Source organism: Halichoerus grypus, chromosome 5, assembly GCF_964656455.1.
Source record: "Halichoerus grypus chromosome 5, mHalGry1.hap1.1, whole genome shotgun sequence".
In the NCBI taxonomy this organism is placed as follows: domain Eukaryota; kingdom Metazoa; phylum Chordata; class Mammalia; order Carnivora; family Phocidae; genus Halichoerus; species Halichoerus grypus.
In genome coordinates this window covers 69,803,062-69,825,900 of record NC_135716.1, presented here as the reverse complement: position 1 = coordinate 69,825,900, position 22,839 = coordinate 69,803,062, and the positions used below count along the sequence as shown (strand labels likewise).

Below are 22,839 nucleotides of genomic sequence, written 5' to 3'. Positions count from 1 at the left end.
CACTGTGAATGGAAGCACATGTGACATGGAAAAGAGGATTTATAAAATCTTTCCCCCAAACCTCTTTGTAGGGCGCACGCACAGAAGCGCACCATATTTCTGAGCTGGTATAGAGCCGTCTACCCATACTTTCCTATAGAAACAGAGGAAAGTGACCTTGACAGTGAATTCAGGGCCCCAAAATACAACGCCCATCTGATCGATGCCCAGTATTTCTTTCCTAGGAATCAAGCCTTTAGTTTAGAACTTGAAGACAGAGCTGCTATTTTAAAAGCCCTAGAAACTCAAACTGCACCAATTTATGTGTTGACAGGGAGCAGTTCCAGGCCCACAGGGCTTCATTTACTCATCCTTTCAACTAATATTTTTATACCAGGTACCACATTAAATGCTTAAGATATACTGACTTGGCTAAAACGACAACATTCACTAGCCTCATGGATCTTACATTCTATTAGAGTGAAATGAAAATTCGCACGTTTATCAAGATCAACATTTTGCTGAGTGGTATTTGGTCACCGCCTGGCAGATTTGTTAGCTGTGATGCCATTATGTTCAATAAAATTATAATGAAATAAGACCCTCACAGGTCTTACACTCCACTGGGTTGAAAAATAAACGCAAAGAAGGGAAGCCTTTTGCCCAGGCCTGGTCCCCAGGGAGAGGTGACAAAGACGCCGCTTTCAGCCAGCAATCAAGGCTCCGGGTACCTTTTGCTTTTGCTGCAGATGAATAGTCCAAAGTTAAACCACACTAAAATCACATGGCTGTACAAAGCCATAAAAAATAACAAAATACTGAATTCAGAATTTTATGAGGTGCCAGCTAAAAGCATTACCTGTTCATCCCCCAAGAATGATTGCATTGATAGACTAAAAATAAATAGTACCTCTGTTTTACCCATTTGGCAACATCCTCTTAAAGCATTATTCTCCCTTTTCACAGCTTATTTTTTTTTTTTTAAAGATTTTATTTATTTATTTGACAGAGAGAGACACAGCGAGAGAGGGAACACAAGCAGGGGGAGTGGGAGAGGGAGAAGCAGGCCTCCCGCTGAGCAGGGAGCCGGATGCGGGGCTCGATCCCAGGACCCTGGAATCATGACCTGAGCTGAAGGCAGACGCTTAACGACTGAGCCACCCAGGCGCCCCTCACAGCTTATTTTTTTAATAAGAAAACTAGTCATACCAAAAGGGGTGCACTTTTCCTACATTTATGAGCATCAAATTTTGCTGAGTGATATTTTGTCACCATGTGGTAGGTTTATTAGTTGTGATGTCATTATGTTCAATAAAATTACGGTAAAACAACATGAAACTCCCACTGATGACACGCTGCACTTCCTTAGAATAACACACTTGTGGAAAGAATATAAAATAAACCACTACCACTACCACTAGCTGCTTTTTCTTTAATGCTCTTTAATAGGCACGGCTGTTATGCTTATACATATAAAAAGAGCTCCTTTCAGAAGCCTCTGCAAAATCTGAGAACCCCATAAAGACATGATATATATGCATTTACCTAAATCTAGCTAAGCTTCCATAAGCCTTTGCCAAAAACAAATTTGCCAGATAGTTCAAAGGCTGTTGATCAAGGCTTATCCCCCCTCATTTCATTTGAGTTCAACCCACATTTAAAGCTGGACTCCATGCCCAGCCCTGTGGTGCCCACCAAGGAGGTAAAAACAAGGACACAGTCTCTGTGCTGGCTGGACATTCTCAGTGCTTAAGAAACTTAATACTGTCATTTAAACATGAGGAGCAGTAAGGGAAAGTGCGAAGGAACCAGGAGAGCACCAAGCAAGGGCCATGCCAGAACCACGGTGGCATCGGAAGATCAGAGAAGACTTTCCAGAGGAGATCACTAAGCAGTCTGGAAGAGGAAGCTAAGGGAAGTGAGTAAGTACATTCCAAGCAGAGAGAAGGGGCTGAGAAAGGCCTGGGTCTATTTCAGGAGAATAAAAGTAGGCTTCAAGATGCAAGCACCAGGAAGGGACTTGTAGGCTATGCCTAAGAGCTGGGAGTTTATCACAGAGGGAATCACCAACAGCTTTTAAGCAGAGGACTAATATCTTCTACATTTTAAAATGTTATTCCCGGGGTGCCTGGGTGGCTCAGTTGGTTAAGCCTCTGCCTTTGGCTCAGGTCATGATCCCAGGGTCCTGGGATCAAGCCCCCTATCGGGCTCCCTGCTCAGCTGGGAGACTGCTTCTCCCTCTCCTGTTCCCTCTGCTTGTGCTCTCTCTCTCTCTCTGTCAAATAAATAAATAAATAATCTTTAAAAAATAAAAAAATAAAGTGTTATTCCCATACCTTCATGGACAGTGGACCAGCAAAGCGCAAGCCTAACTACTAGGCTGTCATAACCCAAGCACAGATGGTGAGGCCCAGAGACAGAGTCCACCAGAGCCGTATCTCCAACATGGAGGGAAACTGTTAATGGTCCCTGATGCGTCCCTCAAACGTCCCTAAAGACCCAAACAGTTCATTCTCGATGGGTCTAAAGATTTTATAACTTCAGTTTAACTTCTAAGGAATCCAAAATGTATTCACAAAACGTTCCAAAAATAGTATAAATTAGTTCTTCTAAAAAGCATTTGAAATCTTAAAAGCAAAAAATCAATTCTTTTACTGCCTTTAGCTTCTAACCTACAGTTTCATTTCATATTAAAGAACGAATATTGTCAGCTCTTAAGAGCGGGGATAACATGGGCAGTATGGGGAGGAGGCCAGTTAGCCTGGGTCTGCATAAGCGAAGGGAAGCAGATTAAGGCAACTGTCCAGGTAATGCAAGACCCCCAAAGTTAGCTAATGATAAGGACAATCATAAAGAAATTCAACCCTGACATCTCATGTAAGTAAACAATACAGAGCCACTTCGTAAGTGAAAATAATTTTAAGATATTTTTGACAACTTCATCTTTAAATCAGCAAGGCACTACAAAAAAGTTGTCGTTTTTGAAAAAAAAAAAAAGTATGATTAATAATAACAGTAATCTAGCCTAAATTTAATATTGAGAATTAGAAAAGACCCAGAAGTAAACTGTCTAATTAGGGTTTCTATAATAAGTTACAGCGAAGGGCACAAATGACCCATCCTGATTAGCAATTTCTCCCATACCAATGGCCCATTAAAAATGTCATTACCCTTAACACAGCTTGTCATGAAATGGAATGACATTCTATTGCAGAAGCTTGGCCAGTCTCACACTCTCTCATGACTTGAGTAAGTATCCAACCACTCGGGCTAGAAATCTACAGTTATATTTTTATACTTAAGCTACTCTTTATACCGCTGTATCGTGTCTGATTTAGGGTCGTGTACACTAAACGTGGCAATTCCTGTGTTACACTGATTCACGGGTCCGACAGAGAGATTAAATGACAGATGCGGCAGCCTGAATAACGTTCTCCGTACTCCAGGAGATCCCAGGACCCGGAATGTGAAGCTCGGCTCAACTCCACGTTAAGAGGCACTCTGTCACCTTGAAAGATGCTGAGAGCAGAGGGCGAAGCACAGTGACGGGAACCCAAAGCGTGGTCCAGTCCCGGGGCTCCTACCCAGCGCATCCTCCCAACGGGTCCCTCGTCACCCCTGTTCCACATGGCCAGACACCGACTTCCTGTGGATGGCATCTCAGAACTCTCTCCGTGTCATCCCTGATTTCCCACTAGCACTGCCTACAGCAGCGCCCCCTCTCTTCCAGGTCCCGTCTTACTCACTATGGCCCGGTGAATTTTCCTAAAACAACATATTTTACAGGAAAAAAAAAAGGTTATACTCTTTAGACTTGATCCAAGATCCCTCATGAGTTTGCTCCAACACAGCCTCTCGATGTATATATTAATCTCATTTACCATGAATCAATCTTTTCTTCCAGATACACTTCAGATTCACTTTTCCTCATCCAACGTCTAGACCTTCAAATCGCTATGTCTTTTCTGCTTGTTGCCCTCTCTTCCCATATAGTCCAATCTTCCCCATCCAAATGCTCTTCACTCTTCAGTGATCACTGCAAATGCTACTTCCTCTGCCCATCCTCCCCTAATAATGGCAGCCCAAAATCATCTCTTCCTATACATCTATCTTTCATAATCCACCACTGTAATCTTCTTGAGGGCAGGTTGGGGGCTTGATTTCTATTTACCTGATCCAAAGCAGGTAGGTAAAACAAAGATTACATCTTTGCAAGCCAGAGAAAACCAGTAAAAGAAGCCAATGCAAATTGCTAAGTGGAAGAAGTCAATGTACGCTTCCAACTATATGACATTCTGAAAAATGCAGAACTATGGTGATGGTAAAAAGATCGGTGATTGCCAGGAGCTGGAGAGGGGAAGGAAAGAGTAGGAAGAGCACAGAGGAGTTTTAAGATGATGAAACTATTCTGTAGGACAGTATACTGGTGGAGACATGCCATTATACATTTGTGGAAGTCCACAGAATGTACAACACCAGGAGTGAACCCTGATGTAAACTTTAAGTTTTAGGTGATAATGATGTGTCAACACAGGTTCATCAACTGTAACAAATGTGCCACTCTGGTTCGACTCTTTTGCCTGTGGGTCAACAGCCAGAATGCTGACAGTCAGGTGTGAGCCCCCACATCCCTTTCTCCAGGAAAATGGGTAACATGGCCTACAGAAGTTCCTTCTACAACATGGCCAGATCCTTACATGATCACATTACTGTGATATCCACCAGATCACAATCCCTGCCCATGTGCACAGAGCTTCTAATCCAATTTTTAGACTCATTCTTAAATATGAACAAAGAGCCAAAGATAACTAAACATTTGAGAAGAACTCCCATCTTAAAGAGAGAGACCAAACAAATAGAAAAACCCAGAATCAACAGAGACACAGAAAGAACAGAAAAAAAAAAAAGCAATACAGAAAACAATGGAAAAAGAGTCTGCATTTATAAAATAAATAGCAGAAGCTGTACTTGAACAACTAAGAAAAATTATAGAAGAAGCACAGCTTTTTTAGAAGTAAAAAACGTAAGAGCACGAAATAAAAGTTTAATAGAAAGACCAAAAGCGGGGCGCCTGGGTGGCTCAGTTGTTAAGTGTCTGCCTTCAGCTCAGGTCATGATCCCATGGTCCTGGGATCAAGCCCCGCATCGGGCTCCCTGCTCAGCGGGAAGTCTGCTTCTCCCTCTCCCACTCCCCCTGCTTGTGTTCCCTCTCTCGCTGTCTCTCTCTGTCAAATAAATAAAAATCTTAAAAAAAAAAAAAAAAAAAAAAGACTAAAAGATGTAAGTTGAGGAAATCTACCAGGAAGTAGAACAAAAAGACAAAAACAGAGGAGTTATGAAAGAATAAAGGAAAAACAGAGAACTTATCAATTACATAATGTAAGAAAATTTCTAAGAAATGGAAGACACAGTTATCCTGATCAAAAGGCCCACCAAGCACCCAGCACAGAGACATACAGGTATCCAAACATTAGCCCTCACATGCCCTTCTCCTCAGGAAGTTACTGGAAGATGGACTATAGGAGGGAATAAACCAAGAAACTCCTTGAAATGAGGGATCAACTTCGAAAGTGGCTGCCCAGCATTCAGGAAACATGGTATTGGACACGGGAGATAAGCAAAGGGACCTCCTAGGCATAAGGTCCAGGGAGCTGCAGGTGATGGCTAGAGGGCAGGCCTAGAGATCAAGTGATCCAGAGGGGCAGAAGAAGGGAGAGGCCTCCAAGGGGAGCTGGGAAGGACCAAAGGAAGGAAGGGAGGGACTTCTCAGTGTAGCTGTGCCATCTGTCAGAGTCTGGAAATAAGATCATGATAGATAAAATAAGAAAATAAATAAACAAGACTGCATTAACTCCAGGGGAGAAAAACTCCACACTGTTCAATAAAGGAAAGAGAATATAGTCTCAGCTGGAAACAACAGCTACACGGTCATAGTGATAAAAATACTGAGAATTTAAAGAAAAACTGTAACTTAAGTATACAGGGACAACAGAGGGGCAAACCATGATGGCGGAGGGTAGTAAGAGAACCAGCCTCATTCCCATAGCAGGGAGTTCACAGATATCTTAAATGTCAAAGGAGGACGGTATGAACCTATCCATAAGGGATGGAGACAGGAGAAGTAGCTAAGAATTGAACATGGTTGTCACCAGGGCAGAAAGTTTTAGCTGGGGCCTGGGGGGTAGGGTCTCACCAGGGGCAGAGAGAAACAACATATAGCACAAGTCAACTATTTAAATTATGTGTATATCCTATTTTGATAAAGATAACCCTTGAATTAAATAAATGAAGGACAGGGTGTTCGGGGCTTGCAGACTACTCCTTTGAAAAGCTTAAATATCCTAGGAAAATAAATGGTCCACACATGGTATTTTTTGTCCCTTCTTTTTTAAGTTTGAGAAATATGGAAAAGGCAGAAACAACGAAGAAGACATTATTCCAGCAGCAGAAAGGAGACCCGGCATCTAAAGGTGCAAGCTCTCCAAGGAGGCAGGAGTAAGGGGTCTGGAACATGTGTATCCAAATTAGGCTGGGACAGAGAGCTCTCCCCTGCTGGTCAGGGGTGGAGGATGGAGGGGACTGGACTGCAAGGGAAAAACCTTGTGGTTAGAGAGTTGAGGCACTGCTTGATAGTCTCTGTTTTGGGAATGAGTGAAGGGGCCAAGGAAAATCGTGAATGTTTGAGAAGGTACCAGAAAGAAATGTTAAATTCAATTTGATCAAGTAAATTGGATCTTAGAGCAGAGAGTATTTGTACTCAGTCATTCCTCCATGCTTCCATATTTCATAACTCTTCCATAACATCTTTATACTAATACTTTAAAGGACTCTCTTTTCACTAAACTATGAATCCTCGAGAACGGTCTTATGCCTTTGTCTACACATACAGACTCACCACGGTGCCTGATGTGAAATGCATTTTTGTTCTATAGATATATAAATGTTTATTTCCAAAAATACAAAGGCATGTCAACACACCAACACACATTTATTACATTAATATGCTTTTTATAAACCAAGACAGTCAGCATTTAATAATTTTACTATAGTTTAAAAATAATACCTAATGTCCCTCATGGATAGCCCCCCCCAAAAAATCTTATTTAAGTTCAAATTTACATCTGAAGCTGTCTCTCTTTGACTACATATAATAACACCTAGGATCTGTTTGGGATGATGCCCATACCTTAACTCAACTGAGAACATCAGGGAAGACTACATGAATCTATGACTAACTAGCTCGTAGATTCTAAATTAAAGTTCGGGAACATTCACAATGAGTTTTAAAACAAAAATTCCATAGTTGAAAATCAATGCCTGCCCTGTCAAATAATAAACCTGAAAAGTTTATGGTTTGAAATATCAAAGTATTGATTCAGAATTAATTTTGAGTACAGGTGATCTCTGTTCATTAGTACTTCCTAATATTTCAACATACTCTAATTTTATATTCCAACATACTCTAACTTTATATTCCTTCCAAGAGAGAAATCCAACTATTCACTAAGAAAAGCATAATATAATGCTAATTTTTAAAAAATTCTCCTTTCTTCTCCCCTACATTTAAGTCAATTTCCTTGATAATTTCCAACACCTTTTCCATAAAACATTTCAAATCCATCTCAAACAGGTTCAAAGGGGAGAGGAAGAGCTAAAAATAAATACAAACAAGAGTTTTGTTGGCCATTTAAATCTTTTATACTAAGGTTAGAGAATGTTTTTGATTGCTATTAAAATCCTTGCCACATTAATATAGTAGAGATAATTAATTTGAGAAGTCTATCTCGAATGCCAGATTATGTCAATAAATCCTAATCTTTAGTTTTACAAAGCAGTGAAACAGAAAATTTTAATTTTCTAAATGAATTAAGCTAATGAACGATTCAGGACAAAATGCAGATTAGTACACCTGCATATACTTTTCCTTAAATCTCACAAAGTTTCAGTTGATCAACTAAGGTTGTTCCAGGAATCATATAACACAACCAAACTACCACCTCCATAATTTCATCCTTTTATCCTTTCAAAAACGTTTTAGAAATGCATTTTATAGTATACTAAGCTATCCTGATAATGGTAGTATGTTAATTCTACCTTTAAAGTCATATAAGCCAAATCAATTCAATAGCTCCATAAGAACTTCTAATTTACAAAGGCATGCAAAAGCATCTTCTAATATACCTGATTTTGACTTCAGGATAACCTGAATGGTATGTCCATCGTTGGTGACTTCACAGTCTCGGCAGACCACATAATTTGGGGAGAGGCGGACATCCAGCAGTGAGGGGTCATATCTAGCTTCTCTAGAGTTTAAGTTAATGGGAGACTGGTATTCCCCATTAGCATCAGGAAACACCAAGCCCCACTCAACACCTAAGCACAAAATAAAGCAAATTTAGAACAGGTTAAAAGAAAGTTCCAACAAAATTTAACATGTAAAAGCTAGTTTAGACACTGTTTATGATCCTTGACATTATTAAAGTTATGACTATTCTTTCTTTACAGATGAAGTATGGTAAATGTGTATGAATTTCTGCATTCATATTTTCAATGATATAATGCTATCAAATACCACACACAAAGTATTGTACTAACAAAATATTCTATTTGTCTTTGTCCACATAGATGTAATAATACCTGATTCTAGGAAATTTAGGTCATCTTTAAGTGACTGAAAAAGAATCAATAGTTCCACAAAAATTTCCTCGGCTCATTAGTTCAATTACATGCAGTACTTGAGAAATACCTGAAACTCTGAACTTGCTTGATGAGTGCCAAAAACCATAAATCTGATGCTAGTGAATAAACACCTCTTATCAGAAATGCAAATACAGCAATTCTGAAGTGGGCATATGCATATATACGCACACCGATATAATCATACAATATATACATATATTCTCTTAGCATATTTTATAAAATTATAAATTCCCATTTGTTTCGACATCAGAACCAGTGGTCAATTAGGAGCACCAGTGGTCTATTACGAGTCCTACATCTTCCGCGATAAATGGAGCAAACAAAACTTTTTAAAAGTCAACCCCCTTCCGACCAAGCCCACTGATTCAGCTTGAAATTTGGGGCTTCTTTGGAGTTGAACACTGTTAGTACCCTTCACGCAAAGAGTAGTGGCAAGAATGCTTTCCCCCAGCAGGGTCCGCACAGCAAGCAAGAAACGAATAGTTTCGGTAACACTGTGTACCTAAGGTGCTGAGTAACGCAGCTCTTCGCGGGCACTCAGTACACACAAGGGTTCCAGGCGCAGCGTAAGGCCGGCCCTCCGGATGGCCGCAGGTGCCAACTGCTGCGCGGCAGCACGGCCCGGCTCCCCGACCCGAACGCAGGTGGCGGGCACGACCGCTCTGCCTGCGGCCACTTCGGCCCCAAATCGGGCCTGGGGAGCGGGAAAGCGACAGAGACGCACGTGGGAAAGAGGAGACGCGGCAGTGCTGGGAGCGCGCGAGAGCTGCAGGGACTCGGCGCTCGGCGGGACGCACACGCGGCGCCCGGGACCCCGGACTCCCCACCCGACTCGCGGCCGGTTACCTTCTTCGTAGCCCCACTCCACCCCCTCCTCCTCTTCCTCTTCATCCTCTTCCTTCTCCGGGAAGGCGACGGAATCTTCGATGAAGCTCAGGTCAGCCATGGGAAAGGCCGTGGGTCCCCTCGGCGCTCTCGCCCGAGGTGCCTGCGCGGCAGCAGGGAAGCGGGCAGGAGTGGGAGTGTGAGCGCGTGGGAGTGTGAGGCCGAGCGGGAGCGCGTGGGGGTGCGAGTGCGCTAGTGTGTGAGTGTCAGCGCGCGCGTGTGGGTGTGAGCGCGCGAGCGGGCGCGAGGCGGGAGCGAGGCGGGAGCGGGCTGGGCCGGAGTTTTCGGGCGGCCGGGGCAGGGAGCGCGCGTCCCGAGTCCCGGCGGAGCGCGAGGGGAACCGCAGCTCCAGGAGCTGCAGCGGGCGGATTATAAACACGACCGGGGCGTGTCTGGCACGGGAGGATCCGCCCCCTTCGCTCGGTGGCCCCGGCGCCGGGGGCTGGACAGGAGGGAAAGGGCCTGGGGCTACCGGCCCCACAGGGGAAACTTCGGAAGCCGGGTCGCCCTACCTGCGGGGTTGGCTCCCCACTCCCGGCTCTCCCACGCTTACCTTCCAGAAGCCTGCGAATCGCCCAAGGACCCGTGTGTGCAGGCCCTAGACCCGGGGCTTTCTACCTTATTAACTTTCGGCTTTCCTACAGGAAGTACCAAAAAAAAAAAAGTGGAGGGGTGGGTCGGGAAGGAGAGAGATTAATTGCCATGGGTAAGAGAAAAGAGAGGGCTGGGAAGACCCTGGAAGAAGTTTCCCACTCTGAATTTTTATTATTGGCTATTTACTTTATCCTTCGTCCTTAAAGGACGGTGGAAAGGAGAATGGAAAAATTTCCAAGAAACTTGTAGTTCCTAAAACATGTAAGACAAAATTGTTTTAATCCAGAGGAGTGGATATAATTTGGAGATTTTTTTCCCTAAAATAAATTATCTCAAAAGCAAGAGTACTGACAAGCAATAAAGAAAGGGTGTTTGGTATTAGTTTCAGAGTCTGGGGTGCTGTTGCAAGTACAGCTTGCTGTGTACACAGCTCCCAAACGCCTCGTGAAATCGTGTAAATAATGAAATGCACACATTGCATAACAAACAGGAACTTCCCTGATCCTAAGAGGTCGCACTGTTACCTCTTAAACGGACTTCCCAATGACTTAATCCCTTAAGCCCCGTGTTTCAATGCGTTTTAAAAGCCCCAGCTAATAACCCCTGATCGGGTTAACTCCGTATTTTTAGAAGCTCAGATTTGGACCTTAAGCAGAATTTGTTTTTTGGGGGGTTTTTTGTTTTCTTTTTTAACTTTTTTTTTTATGTTATGTTAATCACCATACATTACATCATTAGTTTTTGATGTGGTGTTCCATGATTCATTGTTTGCGTGTAACACCCAGTGCTCCATTCAGTACGTGCCCTCTTTAATACCCATCACCAGGCTAACCCATCCCCCACCCCCCTCCCCTCTGGAACCCTCAGTTTATTTCTCAGTCCATAGTCTCTCATGGTTCGTCTCCCCCTCCGATTCCCCCCCCTTCATTTTTCCCTTCCTGCTATCTTCTTTTTTTTTTTTCTTAATATATAATGTATTCTTTGTTTCAGAGGTACAGGTCTGTGATTCAACAAAGCAGAATTTGTTTTTATATGCTCTGTACACGCACCAAAACGTCTGTTAGCAGTTTGAATAGCCGGTTCTTAAATCATCCCATCTTGGGCGCCTGGGTGGCTCAGTCGTTAAGCGTCTGCCTTCAGCTCAGGTCATATCCCAGGGTCCTGGGATCGAGCCCCGCATCGGGCTCCCTGCTCAGCGGGAAGCCTGCTTCTCCCTCTCCCACTCTGCCTGCTTGTGTTCCCTCTCTCGCGGTCTCTGTCAAATAAATAAAAATAAATAAATCTGTAAAAAAAAAAAATCATCCCATCTTTATGAATGCTTAATTCCTCATAGGATGGAGATGCTCCTCCTAGGGATTTTTAGGTTCTGTGCTCCTAGCATTCAGTGCCTGCTCAGCCCTCCACTTTTTTTTTTTTTTTTTTTTTTTATTTGACACAGAGAGAGAGCAGGAACACAAGCAGGAGGAGTGGGAAAGGGAGAAGCAGGCTTCCTGAGGAGCAGGGAGCCCGATGCGGGGCCCGATCCCAGGACGCTGGGATCATGACCTGAGCCAAAGGCAGGCGCTTAAAGACTGAGCCACCCAGGCGCCCCAGCCCTCCACTTTTTAAAAAAGCCACTTAACAGATTATTAGAAATTACTCCAGAAGGTGGATTGGGATTGGCGGGGGACCCTCAAATCAATCAATTCTGACACTTCCTGGAACAATTAGCTAAAGAGGTGAAAACTATTGGTCAGCTTTAGCTTTGAGGATTCCAAGCACTTGTAAAAAAAAAAAAAAAACCCCCCTTAACATAAAGACTAAAAAGTCTACCATTATGAGGACTTGAGCCACAGTCTAAGAGACATGAAATTCATTCTTCACTCACTGCCTTTAGGGTGTTCTTTAGTGGATAACCTCTCTCCTCTGCTCTTCTAATAAGCCTGAGACTGACAGAAGTATAAGTCTACCCTATAGTTTTTAAAAATAATAAGCACTACCCGAAGTATTAACCATTTTCACTCAAGTTCTTCTAAAAGGAATGTTTCATTTATCTTTCCATTGTTGAAAACTTTTTCACAATCTTGAAATTTTCATTAAAGTTCCTTTCTAGAAGTATATTCACACATTAATCAAATGCTGCAGCTAATGCAACCTGTAGAAAATAATAAAATCATTTTGCCACCCTGAGCTCATCAGTAATGTCCATACCCCTTGGCCCAAACGTGCATAGATGCCAAACTGTAACTGTTGTGTGACCACCAGTTTCATTTAAAGTATCACATGAATTATAGAGATGTTTACCAAACCAGAGGACAACAAAATCACCATGGAAAAAACTCAATGTTCCATGAGTAAATGGTGTGCCATATTTACTGCAGACAGCCTGAAAGATTGAATTACCAATATTGAATTTCGTAGCTAATAGACCATTTTGTATATAGCCAACAATATATCACTATTCATAAATGCAGTTAACCACTAGACAAACATATGTTTACCCATACTTGTTCTTTCTAAATTATTCAACATCGTGTGTATAATGTAGCTCCCCACTGCAAGCCTAGGATACCCTACCCAGCAACATATGAACCATTCTACTGTGCATCCAAGTATTCAATTAACAGCCTTAATTGCTTTGAGACTGTGTGCTTTAGATTTCTGCTAATTAACAGCACCTTAAGACCTTCTCTTCTCAGGTCCCTGTACTATATTATCGCTAAAGATGGAATTTCTATTTCTAGTTATTATAAGGTATCTGTCACCATAAAACCTAAACACACAGATGGAAGATATAGGCCAATTCTTTGATTTATAAACTAGAACAAGCACACCTAAATCTAATATCAGAGAATCTAAAAATATTCATGCTCTCTATTATGAACATAAGTACTCCACATATCCCCATATGTAATTTTAAAAATATTTCAACCTAATATCATATTTGATTCCTTAAATTAACTTTCTATTGCTCGCTTTTAGTGTTTGCATAACTGAGGTCAAACCACATCAGTAGAACAATTTGTTAAAACTAAGACCTATATAACAAATTACTATTTGATACCAAGAAAACAGAAATACCTAAAAAGGGACAAACTGATCTAGATGCCACAGGGACAAAGAGACACTAAGATTGCGTCACAGCACCCCTGACTTACACACCCCTCTCCTCTCAATCTTTTCCTATCCTTTGCCTACCTTATCAAAGCTTTCTTCTTGTGTTGGTGAGTTTCAGCCCTACAGTCGTCCCAAACAATTATTACTTAATTCTTATGTGCATCTTATGCTCTGGGAGCATCTCAAGGACAGAGCTAACATATGTATGTCAAAATGGCTTCTAACTAGATTGTAAATTTCTGAATTTCAACAATGAATTGTGTTCCTTCATGTGCACTGCTCTGCATTGTGCACTGTGGGAGACCCCAAAATGAATTAACACTCCTTCTGCCAGTAAGGAATTCATAGTTCTCTTGGGATTGGGGGGGGCAGGGGGAGTCAATAATTAACTATAATAAAGGCAATATATTTAATAGAGATGCAAGCACCATTACATCTGAGGAAGATGCAATTCATACAGATGGGAATGATCGAGCAAAGTTTCTTAGAGAAGATGGCTTTTAAGGCAAATGCAAAAGGATGAGTAGGATTTAGAGGACAGTGAGTGAGCAAACAGCATTTCAAGCACAAGTAATGATGCCAAATCATGGAAGTGCTGATTGTGGACCCGTTTCTCCATGAAGTACCGCCGTGACCTGCCAAAACCAATCTAGATTACTCAAAAAAAGTGTGCTTCAATGGGATTATGTCTGAAGAAAGAGATTTCTTTGGTTTAGTTTGTTAGTCTGATTTTTGTTTTGTCAGTAAAGACATCTTTAACCTTAAAAACAAAGCAGTCACCTGTTTTACCAGCAAAAATAGATTTATTTAGGAATATCAGAGAATTGCAATGGCAAAACCATAGGCAAGTCCAACAAATAAAGGAAAGGGGTATTATTTTATGGAGAAGAAGGAGAGGTTGGAAGGGGTAGTTTTGAATGAAAGCCCATAGGAGAAAAGCAAGAGTTAAAGGTGATAATGGTTTCTTATTGGCTGAGTTGCAGGGATGGTTCATTTCTTGTAAGAGATATAATGGACATCATTCCCTATTGGGGCCTGTAACTGATGATTTTTTCCTGTTGACAATTCTTCTATTCAAGTCTGTAATTGACAATTCTTCCTATAATAGACATTTGAGAAATAAAGCTCCCCTTTTCTGTGCTCGCCCTCTGGCCTCCCAACTCCATTTTAGTGAGGCTTCCCTTTATTAAATTTCACAACATCAAAATTTTCCTCCTTATGTATATTTTGATTTCTGAAGCTTTCAAGCTTTGCTTATAAGGCAAGAAGTTCTGATTCTTTCATATTTTTTCTGATCAGATTAATCTATTTTGCTTGCTTACAGCTTTGTTTATGAACCTACTTTGGTTTGGTCTCTTCTTGATCTTTGTCTTCCAAACATCAGTTTTTAGTCTTCAGGCTTGGTGTAGCTGTGGCAGATTGTTTTATTGTTTCTGTCATTCGCGGCCCCTCTCCATGAGATTTTACTTCACTGACTGACCATAGAACCTGCTTTGACCAATTGAATATGAGTAGATATGCACATGCCACTTCCAATAGAAGCCTTAAGGAGTTGTCATGTGGTTCCACCTCCTATTTGTCCATCTGTCCCCAGATTATCCAAGAAAGGCACTGCTTCTTCAGTCACTCTGGATCCTGGCATGAAGAAGACCCATAGATCAGAGCCACAGGCAACCAGAAGTTGACGTGTAATGTCAGTGAGAAGTAAACCTTTGTTTTAAAAGCCACTGAAATCTGGGGATAATCTGTTACAGCAGCATAACCGAGCACAATCTAGCTGTTACAGTAGCCCATTGGGTAAAGGTGAGTCCAAGGATAATTTTCCTTTCCTCAAATGCTTTTTTCATCTTTTTCTTCAGCGTAAAAGTACCTCTCTGGCCTGCAAGGAAACTGAACAGTCTCAAGCTGTGCCCTTATCCCACCTTGCAAAGGTCTTAGAAGCCCTGGCCCTAAGTAGGATCCTCACAATCTTACCACACGGTGAGAAAGCCCTTATCCATCAGAAATCCCCATCCGCTCTAAGTAAACATAGGCTATAACTTCTGAGGTCATACCACTTATGCGTGGGACCCCACATCTAGCACCAAAATGACAAAGGCTGCAATTGGGATGCGAGATCATTATAGTGATGCTTCTCGAATCTACCTGTATTAGAAAGCAAAACTTTTTTTAGGGAACCTTCCTAGTATTCTGCCAAATGAAACTCCCACTCAAGTGGTTAGAGTGCTTCCATTTACCGTGTACAGATCTCTAGCCCTGAAATTATGATTGTGTTTAAAATATGTACTTTATAGCCATCTCCTCCTCCAATCAACAATGAGCCCCCAAGAGCAAAAGATTCATCTTATTCCTCTTTGTAGTCCCCACATGGTAGGGACCTAGGAATTTATTTCCCTGTGCCAGCAACCATATGGTGACCTGATTAGCCTTTGTAAGTATATTAGTGCAATAAAAATTATGATTACCAAGGTAGAAGCTTTCAAAGTGCAGTGGGGCCACAAAAAGAGGGAGTGGTCCAGTTTACTTGGTGGCAGCTGTGTCATTAGGGGCTTCATAAAGGAAGTGACATTTAAACGGTCTTGAAAGATAAATAAGTGCTCTTTTGCCCACGGAAGGGAAGAGGAAAGGAGGTTAAAAGAACAGACTAGTCCAAAGGAAAAATAAACAACAAAAACTCAAATACAGAAGCCAGCAAGACTTCAGCTTTTCTTTTTCTATGGCGTTAATAGAAGGTTTTCTACAGTTAATAAAAATGCAAAATGACACATTCAAATAATGTGTCTATGTTTGTCTTAGTGATTTCTTTTTTAAAAAGCCTCAAAATAATCTCATGATGTGGAGTAAAATACGCAGTAGATGGTATACTTATGTGAGGACATAGTATTGACAGAACAACGATACTAAAAATGTATTGAGCCCTTTTCGACATTACAAGGAGATGCAATGGCCAAGTTAGACTAGTGCCTTGGCCACACCCATACTTCAGTTCCCACAGCAACTGAGATACCTCACTCTGCCTTACAACATGCTATTTAGCGGTAGGAGATAAAGGGGTGCCTCTTATGCAAGATGTCAAACCAATTCTAGGAAAGTAATCATTTGAGCACTGTGGTTGTCTCCGAAGATGGCCGCCACAAAGCTTGCCCTCCTGTAGACACATGCCACTCTCCCATTCCAGGGAGATTTCCCCTCCCCTTATATCAGAGCCAGCTTTGTGACTTGCTTTGTCCAACAGACTGTGGTGGAGTGACCCTGTGCAATTTGGGGCTTAGCCTTCAAGAGGGCTGGCCAGTTCCTCTTTTGCTCTCAGAAAACTCGTCATCATGAAAGAAACCCTACTACCCTGAGCCCACGCCATACTGTTAGGAAGAGCAAGCGAGGCAGGTCATGACAGGTGGAGGAGCACAGAGGCTTAGGTGCATGCATAAAGCCCTCCCGGACCTTCTAGCCCAGCTTAGCTACCAGCTGAATGCACCCAAGTGAGTGACCCCAACTGAGGGTATGTGTGGCAGAAAAACCCTGCCTGAATTCCTGGCCCCAGAACTGTGAGAAGTCCTAAATCATTGTTTTAAGCCAGGGAGCTCTGGAGTGGCTTATTAAGTAGCATGGATAACTGAAACAAGCACTTACCTATGTAGCAGATACTATGTAAAGCAGTTCCCACGCGGTTTCCTTTCATTCTCCTAAGAGCCTCAATATCGGCTCATTTTCAGGTGAGAAAACAAAAGGCTCAGACTTGTCTGTGGCCACAGACAGGTGGTGGGTGACCTGAGGTCTGTCTCTGGAACCCAGGCTCTGGGCTGCCAAATTGACTGCCTTCAGAGTTGGTGAGCTCAGCTAATGTGCCCCATCACCACCATCAGGAGAATGTGGGTTGCAGGAACAGTTTAGAATCAAACACCAAGTGAAATGCACTCCAGCCCTCTTGCATCCTGCCTCTGAGCAAACTGGGAGATATGCTGGGCCAGTCTTGGCAGCTGGGGGTTAGGAGGGCTCAAAGGGGAAGGGTAAAGGAAGCTAAAAAAGGAAGCTTAGAAAAAGAGACCTACAACAACTGAAACTTTTTTTTTAAGTATAAAAGACTTTATTATGTGGGCTGTTTTTTGGTTCCAAAAAGGATTAAGCAGAAAGTACAAACAATTGCCATCTACCCCCTTCTGCAGCCCAATTTCCCCTTAATATCTTGCCTTCTTATGCTATATTTGTTACATAGACAGTGAGCTAAAAATACTGATACATTGTTATCTACTAAAGCCCATAGATTACATTAAGGTTCACTCTCCCTGTCCTACAGTCTATGCATGAAAACTGTACTTAGGTATAGAAAAGGGAATCGGTGGCTGGAATTCTATGTTGAAGAGATTTGCTCCTAAACCAGCCCTTGTCTGCAGGCTTAGTCCACCTCTGCTTACTCCTCTGACCTCTCCCTTCTCTGTCCTTGCGGACCCTATTTGTTTCCCCCCTTCTCTAGCTTTTATGCCTCACAGCACATGGTCCACAGCTTGGCTTCAACCTCAGGCTTGCCCTACTCAGACTAACAACCCAGGATTAGATGTCTCTTGGTAGACTGCAGAGTCTCCCTGCTTGGCTGGTGATTTATTAATCACCCATTATGTATTAAGTATGAGATGTGATTTAGCTCATTAATTCATAATATGACAAAAGGTATTTTTTTATAGATGAAGAAACTGAAACTCAGAGAATTAAGTGCTTTAGCCATGACCACACAGCTAACAAATTAAAATCTGAACCAAGTCCAGCCAGCTCTACAGCCAAAGCTTATTCCATAACCCTCTCCCACCTCTCACTCAGAGCCAAGCTTTAGCCACTATTGTAGCAAAAGCCCATTCAAAGTGTCATTAGTTATTCATCCTTTCAGGTTCACAACCAACTCTCAATGGGATATGAATTAAGTGCCTACTTAGCAACCTAAAATGCTACTCTTCAAAAACAGAAAGCATTCAAGATGTTTTATATTAAATATTTCTACTTCATAAAGAGTTTGTGTAATGAGGAGGAACCAGGGACACTAATGAAATACACAAAGCAATAAACATTTCTAATGCTAATGGAGCACAACATGTTTACATTATGATTGGAACCCCATTGATTAGACTTCACTGAATATTACTTTTAGCATAATTATCAATGATGGAAGAGAAAGTGTAGCTTGGTGCTGAGTACATGCTAAACACTAAACAAGACTGACTGCACTAGTTTCAACTGGGCCTTAATTATTTAAGGGGGAGTAACGTACAACATTGTGACTTGATATTCCCCACCTTGACAAAGGAGATAACAGAAAAATAGACTAAAACTACAACATGAGAGATTTCGGTGAGACACAATGATTATCAGACAGTAAGAATTATTTAAAGTTGTCCTCTCCAAAAGTCTGATGGAAACACCTCTCTCATTAAACGTATTATTATTATTAACATTTAAAGTTGAAAGACGTATAGTATAGTATAGTATAGTATAGTATAAAATATTATATAATGGTTTTGTCGCTTACTAACTTTTGATCTTGATCAGATTATTCAACCTCTCTTTGCCTCATTCTCCTCATCAATGAAATGGGAACAATAATAGTACCAAACCAAAAGGTGATGGGATGATTAAATAAGTTCATATAGATAATGCACTTAAACTAGAACAGTCAGTTCAACTAGAATGCTTGCTTTGGAAATGCAAATTTGTTCTGATACAATTGGTTTATGAGGAACAATTTGAGCACAACAAGACTTCCCTGCTGCTTATGCAGTTTTGTCTGTGCGGAACACAAGACTAACACAGAAAAACTACACCCAGGTCAACTGAGCTGTGCAAGGAATACACCAAATGCACACATGTGCACACCATCAGGCATCCACAGCTACGTGAGTTCACCATGGGTCAGCAGCCAAGCCATCCTCATCTGAAATGACAACTGTCCGTCAGATTTCAAGGAAACTTCCTCCCACCCCTTCACAGTAACTCACAAGCTGCAGCCTTTCTAGTACCTGCTTCCACAAGCAAACATCAGTCTTCTCCAAGTTAGAATGCCACATTAATTTTAGCACTTACGCACTTCTTAATCCTTGAAATGTGTAAAAAACTACCATCTTATTACATCCCTTCGTTTTTTTAATGTGTCACTGATGAAGTTTTTGAGCATTGTGCCCCGAAGCTCATTTTCTCCATAAGCCCTGTGATGGTTACTGCCAATTTTGCATAACGCGTTGGTCTTTAAGAACACGTGTGTCACCTTATAATAAAACTGACTTTACCTTGCATGTAATAAACACTCAAATAATGCAATTATTATGGTGGTAATTATAAGAAACTGACATTTAGTGTATATGACCTGGATATTTTCTTAGGTTATTTTATGTTTGGGTTAATTTGATTATTACCATTATTAGTTTGATTACTATCTATATTAGTAGTAGTAGTAGTTATTATTATATTCATAGTCAGAAGTGGTCTTTATGTTTTGCACATTTGTGAGACTGCCCAAAGCGCGTAAAACAATACAAGAACAGTCCATCACTTAAGGATTTCAAATATATTGCAAACCTTAGGAAATTGACCATATCCCTTTGAGACCAAAGATAAAAATAGGACCTGCTGGTAATCAGTAGGTGACTCTAGGTATTTGACTTCAAGGTCGTTTGGTTTTAGACAACTATATGTATTCCAGACTTGTTTTCCATAAACCTCTTTAACCAGTGATCACATAGATGGGGGGGGGGCGGGGAATTGATATTTACATTTCAGATACAAGGGAAGTAATCAGTAAGTCTACCAGAGGAGCTGAGGTTATGGGAACAAGGCAAGAAGATCATTTGAGATGTGAATGTTTGCACACTTTCTGTCCTACTTCTTATGCACTTTCAAAACCCAAGTCACTTGTGAGCAACCCTCAAGGACACGATGAAGATACAAACACCAAGTGCTGACTTTCTTTCAGGCAGTCCATCAGTACTGCAACTATATTGCTCCACCTAAGCTTTGATGACTTGAACGTGCCCTTTCATTCAACCATCCATTCATTCAGGCAGCATTTATTAATTAAGTACTCTGTGGAAGATACTGTCTAAAGGCTTGGGATACCATGATGAATGGTGTACCCACAGTCAGAATGCCTCCAGTAATGACCTTGATAAAAAGACCTTACAAATCATGGTGTGACCATTGGGGAAGATCCCAGAGATGAGGAGCTTGTAGGTTTCCCACAGAGCATCAGTAAGGAAAGTCCAACCTACATAAGCTCCAACTGCAAATCAAAGGGCAACTGTGTGTACCTTCATTGTCAAAAGAACCACACATACACACATATTGCTTAATCCACATTCATACATTCATGATGTTGACAAGAGTAGCATTCCCTTCTATGAAAGACAAAAATATGATTCTATAAAAATATCAATTCACAATTATTAAAAAATATGAAGATTATTTAAAATTATAAATAATTATGCAAATGTAAATTTGCTTCATAATCATGATTCTTAAATTGCTTCTCAAATGATGTCTGTAGCTAAATTCATTCCCAACTCACCCAACCTGTTTTCACAACTTACTTTTCTTATGTTCTTTACTTTCAATAGGGAAGCTACCATTGGTACAATATAGAAAGCTCATAATCAACCTGCAGTACTTTCCTTCTTACAAAAGCAGTATTCCTCTCTAATTCAACCCTGCTAATTCCATTTCCAAGCATGTCTCTCAACCCCTACCTTCCTTTTCATTCCCACAGCTACTGTCATAGTTCAAAACTCAGCCAAGTTTCACCTGGATAGTCCTGCCCCCACTCTCTCCTCAGTTGCTTATCTCCTTATCAATGGTGAGGGTAACATCCTGTCTCTTTCCTGCCTAAAAATCCCTCCTGATGCCCTGCCACTTACAGTTATGTAAGATCTGCTTTCTTTAGTATGGAACAAGGCCCTTAAAAAAGCTAGCCAAATCTTATCAGCTAGCTTCATTAAATTCACTCAGTAATTAATCCAAAACTCTAACCACACAAACTTACCATTAGCCATAAAATACTCACAGTTGTTTTCATGCCCATTTCTCTGTATCAAGAAACTCCCAACCTAGAACTCTAACAAGTTTTGTATAATGTTTCTTCTTTGACTCCCTATTCCTGGGTGGATATGAGGATGGGGAAGCTGGTAGGTGCACAGGTAAAGGAAGACTTTATCTCTGGGGATATGTGACTCTTTTCCTAGGCTAGGAACTGACCGCAGACCTATCTCGTTTATCTATAGTTGCCTTGCTAGGGTCTAGTCATTTCCCAGTAGCTTAATAAATTTATAAACTGATGCCTTTAAGGCACCGCTTCTCTTGCTACAGCGTTACAAAATAGAGCAAAGACAATCTGAGACTTACGGCCCCAGAGAATCTGACTGTCCTGGGAAGGCACCTCACACATGGCCAGATTTCCACTAAAAGGACATCCAGAAATCTCTTTTGCCCGTTTCAAACGTCTTTCACAACTATTGACTGACAGAGGAACCCTTGCAGACCCTTCATTTAAAAGGCAAAATTCAGGGGCGCCTGGGTGGCTCAGTCAGTTAGGCGTCTGACTCTTGATTTTGGCTCAGGTCATGATCTCAGGGTCATGAGACTGAGCCCTGCATTGGGCTCCGTGCTAGGTGTGGAGCCTGCTTAAGATTCTCTCTCCCTCTCCCCCTGCCCCTCCTCTGCTCTCTCTCTCAAAAAATAAAATAAAATAAAATAAAAAATGCTGCAAAAGGCAGAGTTCAGAGAGGTCATGTGATTCCCCCCAAGCTTACACTTTTAGTGGCTGTTTCAGGTCTTTTGTTAATGCTTGACATTCTTTCCACTCTCTTTGGCATTTCTCTGTATCAAGAAACTCCCAACCTAGAACTCTAACAAGCTTCTCTTCTTTCTTCCCACTGGCGCTCCCTAGGTTTCCAGGTTTCTCCGACAACACTTTCTTGGAATCTCTTTGCAGGGGCTCTAGATGTAAGAGTTCCTTGTAATTCATGGAGTTATCCCAGATACTCAAAACACAATGAAAAATCCAAATGCTTCCAGCAATATCTCGAGTAGTTTCACCATTGATTTTCTGGATAGACTCATGTATCACTAACATCTGCAGAGCTGAGTCTTGTCCTACTATAACGAAGTCTTCTTTTTTTTTTTAATTTTATTTTATTATGTTAGTCACCATACATCATTAGTTTTTGATGTAGTGTTCCATGATTCATTGTTTTCGTGTAACACCCAGTGCTCCATGCAGTACGTGCCCTCCTTAATACCCATCATGGGGCTAACCCATCCCACCACCCCCCTCCCCTCTAAAGCCCTCAGTTTGTTTCTCAGAGTCTTCTAATCTGAGTACTTCTTACAGTCATCCCAAGTGAAAAAATTAATCTTAGTATGTTATTTCTGCCAGAAAAAAAAAAAATCCTAGCTCATGTTGTGACCCAGAAAAGGAATCTCTCATGATAAAATGAACTTAGGAAAAAGGTACTGGAGAAAAGTCATATGACAACTTAAATGCTATTCTAAATTATCGACATAATTCTGCAGATGGAATATGCATGATGCAAAAACATCCTTATGAACCTCATT

General features: G+C 41.4%; 1 protein-coding gene across 3 annotated transcripts in view; it reads right to left on the bottom strand.

The window, feature by feature from the left end:
• The window catches only part of CA8 (carbonic anhydrase 8), a 91,813-nt gene extending 81,880 nt beyond the window's left edge, over window positions 1-9,933 (bottom strand). For 2 of the 3 annotated variants that reach the window (XM_078072361.1, XM_078072362.1), the window contains exons 1-2: window positions 9,526-9,933; window positions 8,161-8,352 (exon numbers count right to left, since the gene is read on the bottom strand). In XM_078072361.1, the coding sequence (XP_077928487.1) occupies window positions 8,161-8,352; window positions 9,526-9,625 (292 nt within the window). In that variant the 5' untranslated portion in view covers window positions 9,626-9,933. The remainder of the gene's footprint in view (window positions 1-8,160; window positions 8,353-9,525) is intronic. The other variant, XM_078072363.1, reaches the window with a different exon arrangement.
• Window positions 9,934-22,839: the final 12,906 nt, after the last annotated feature.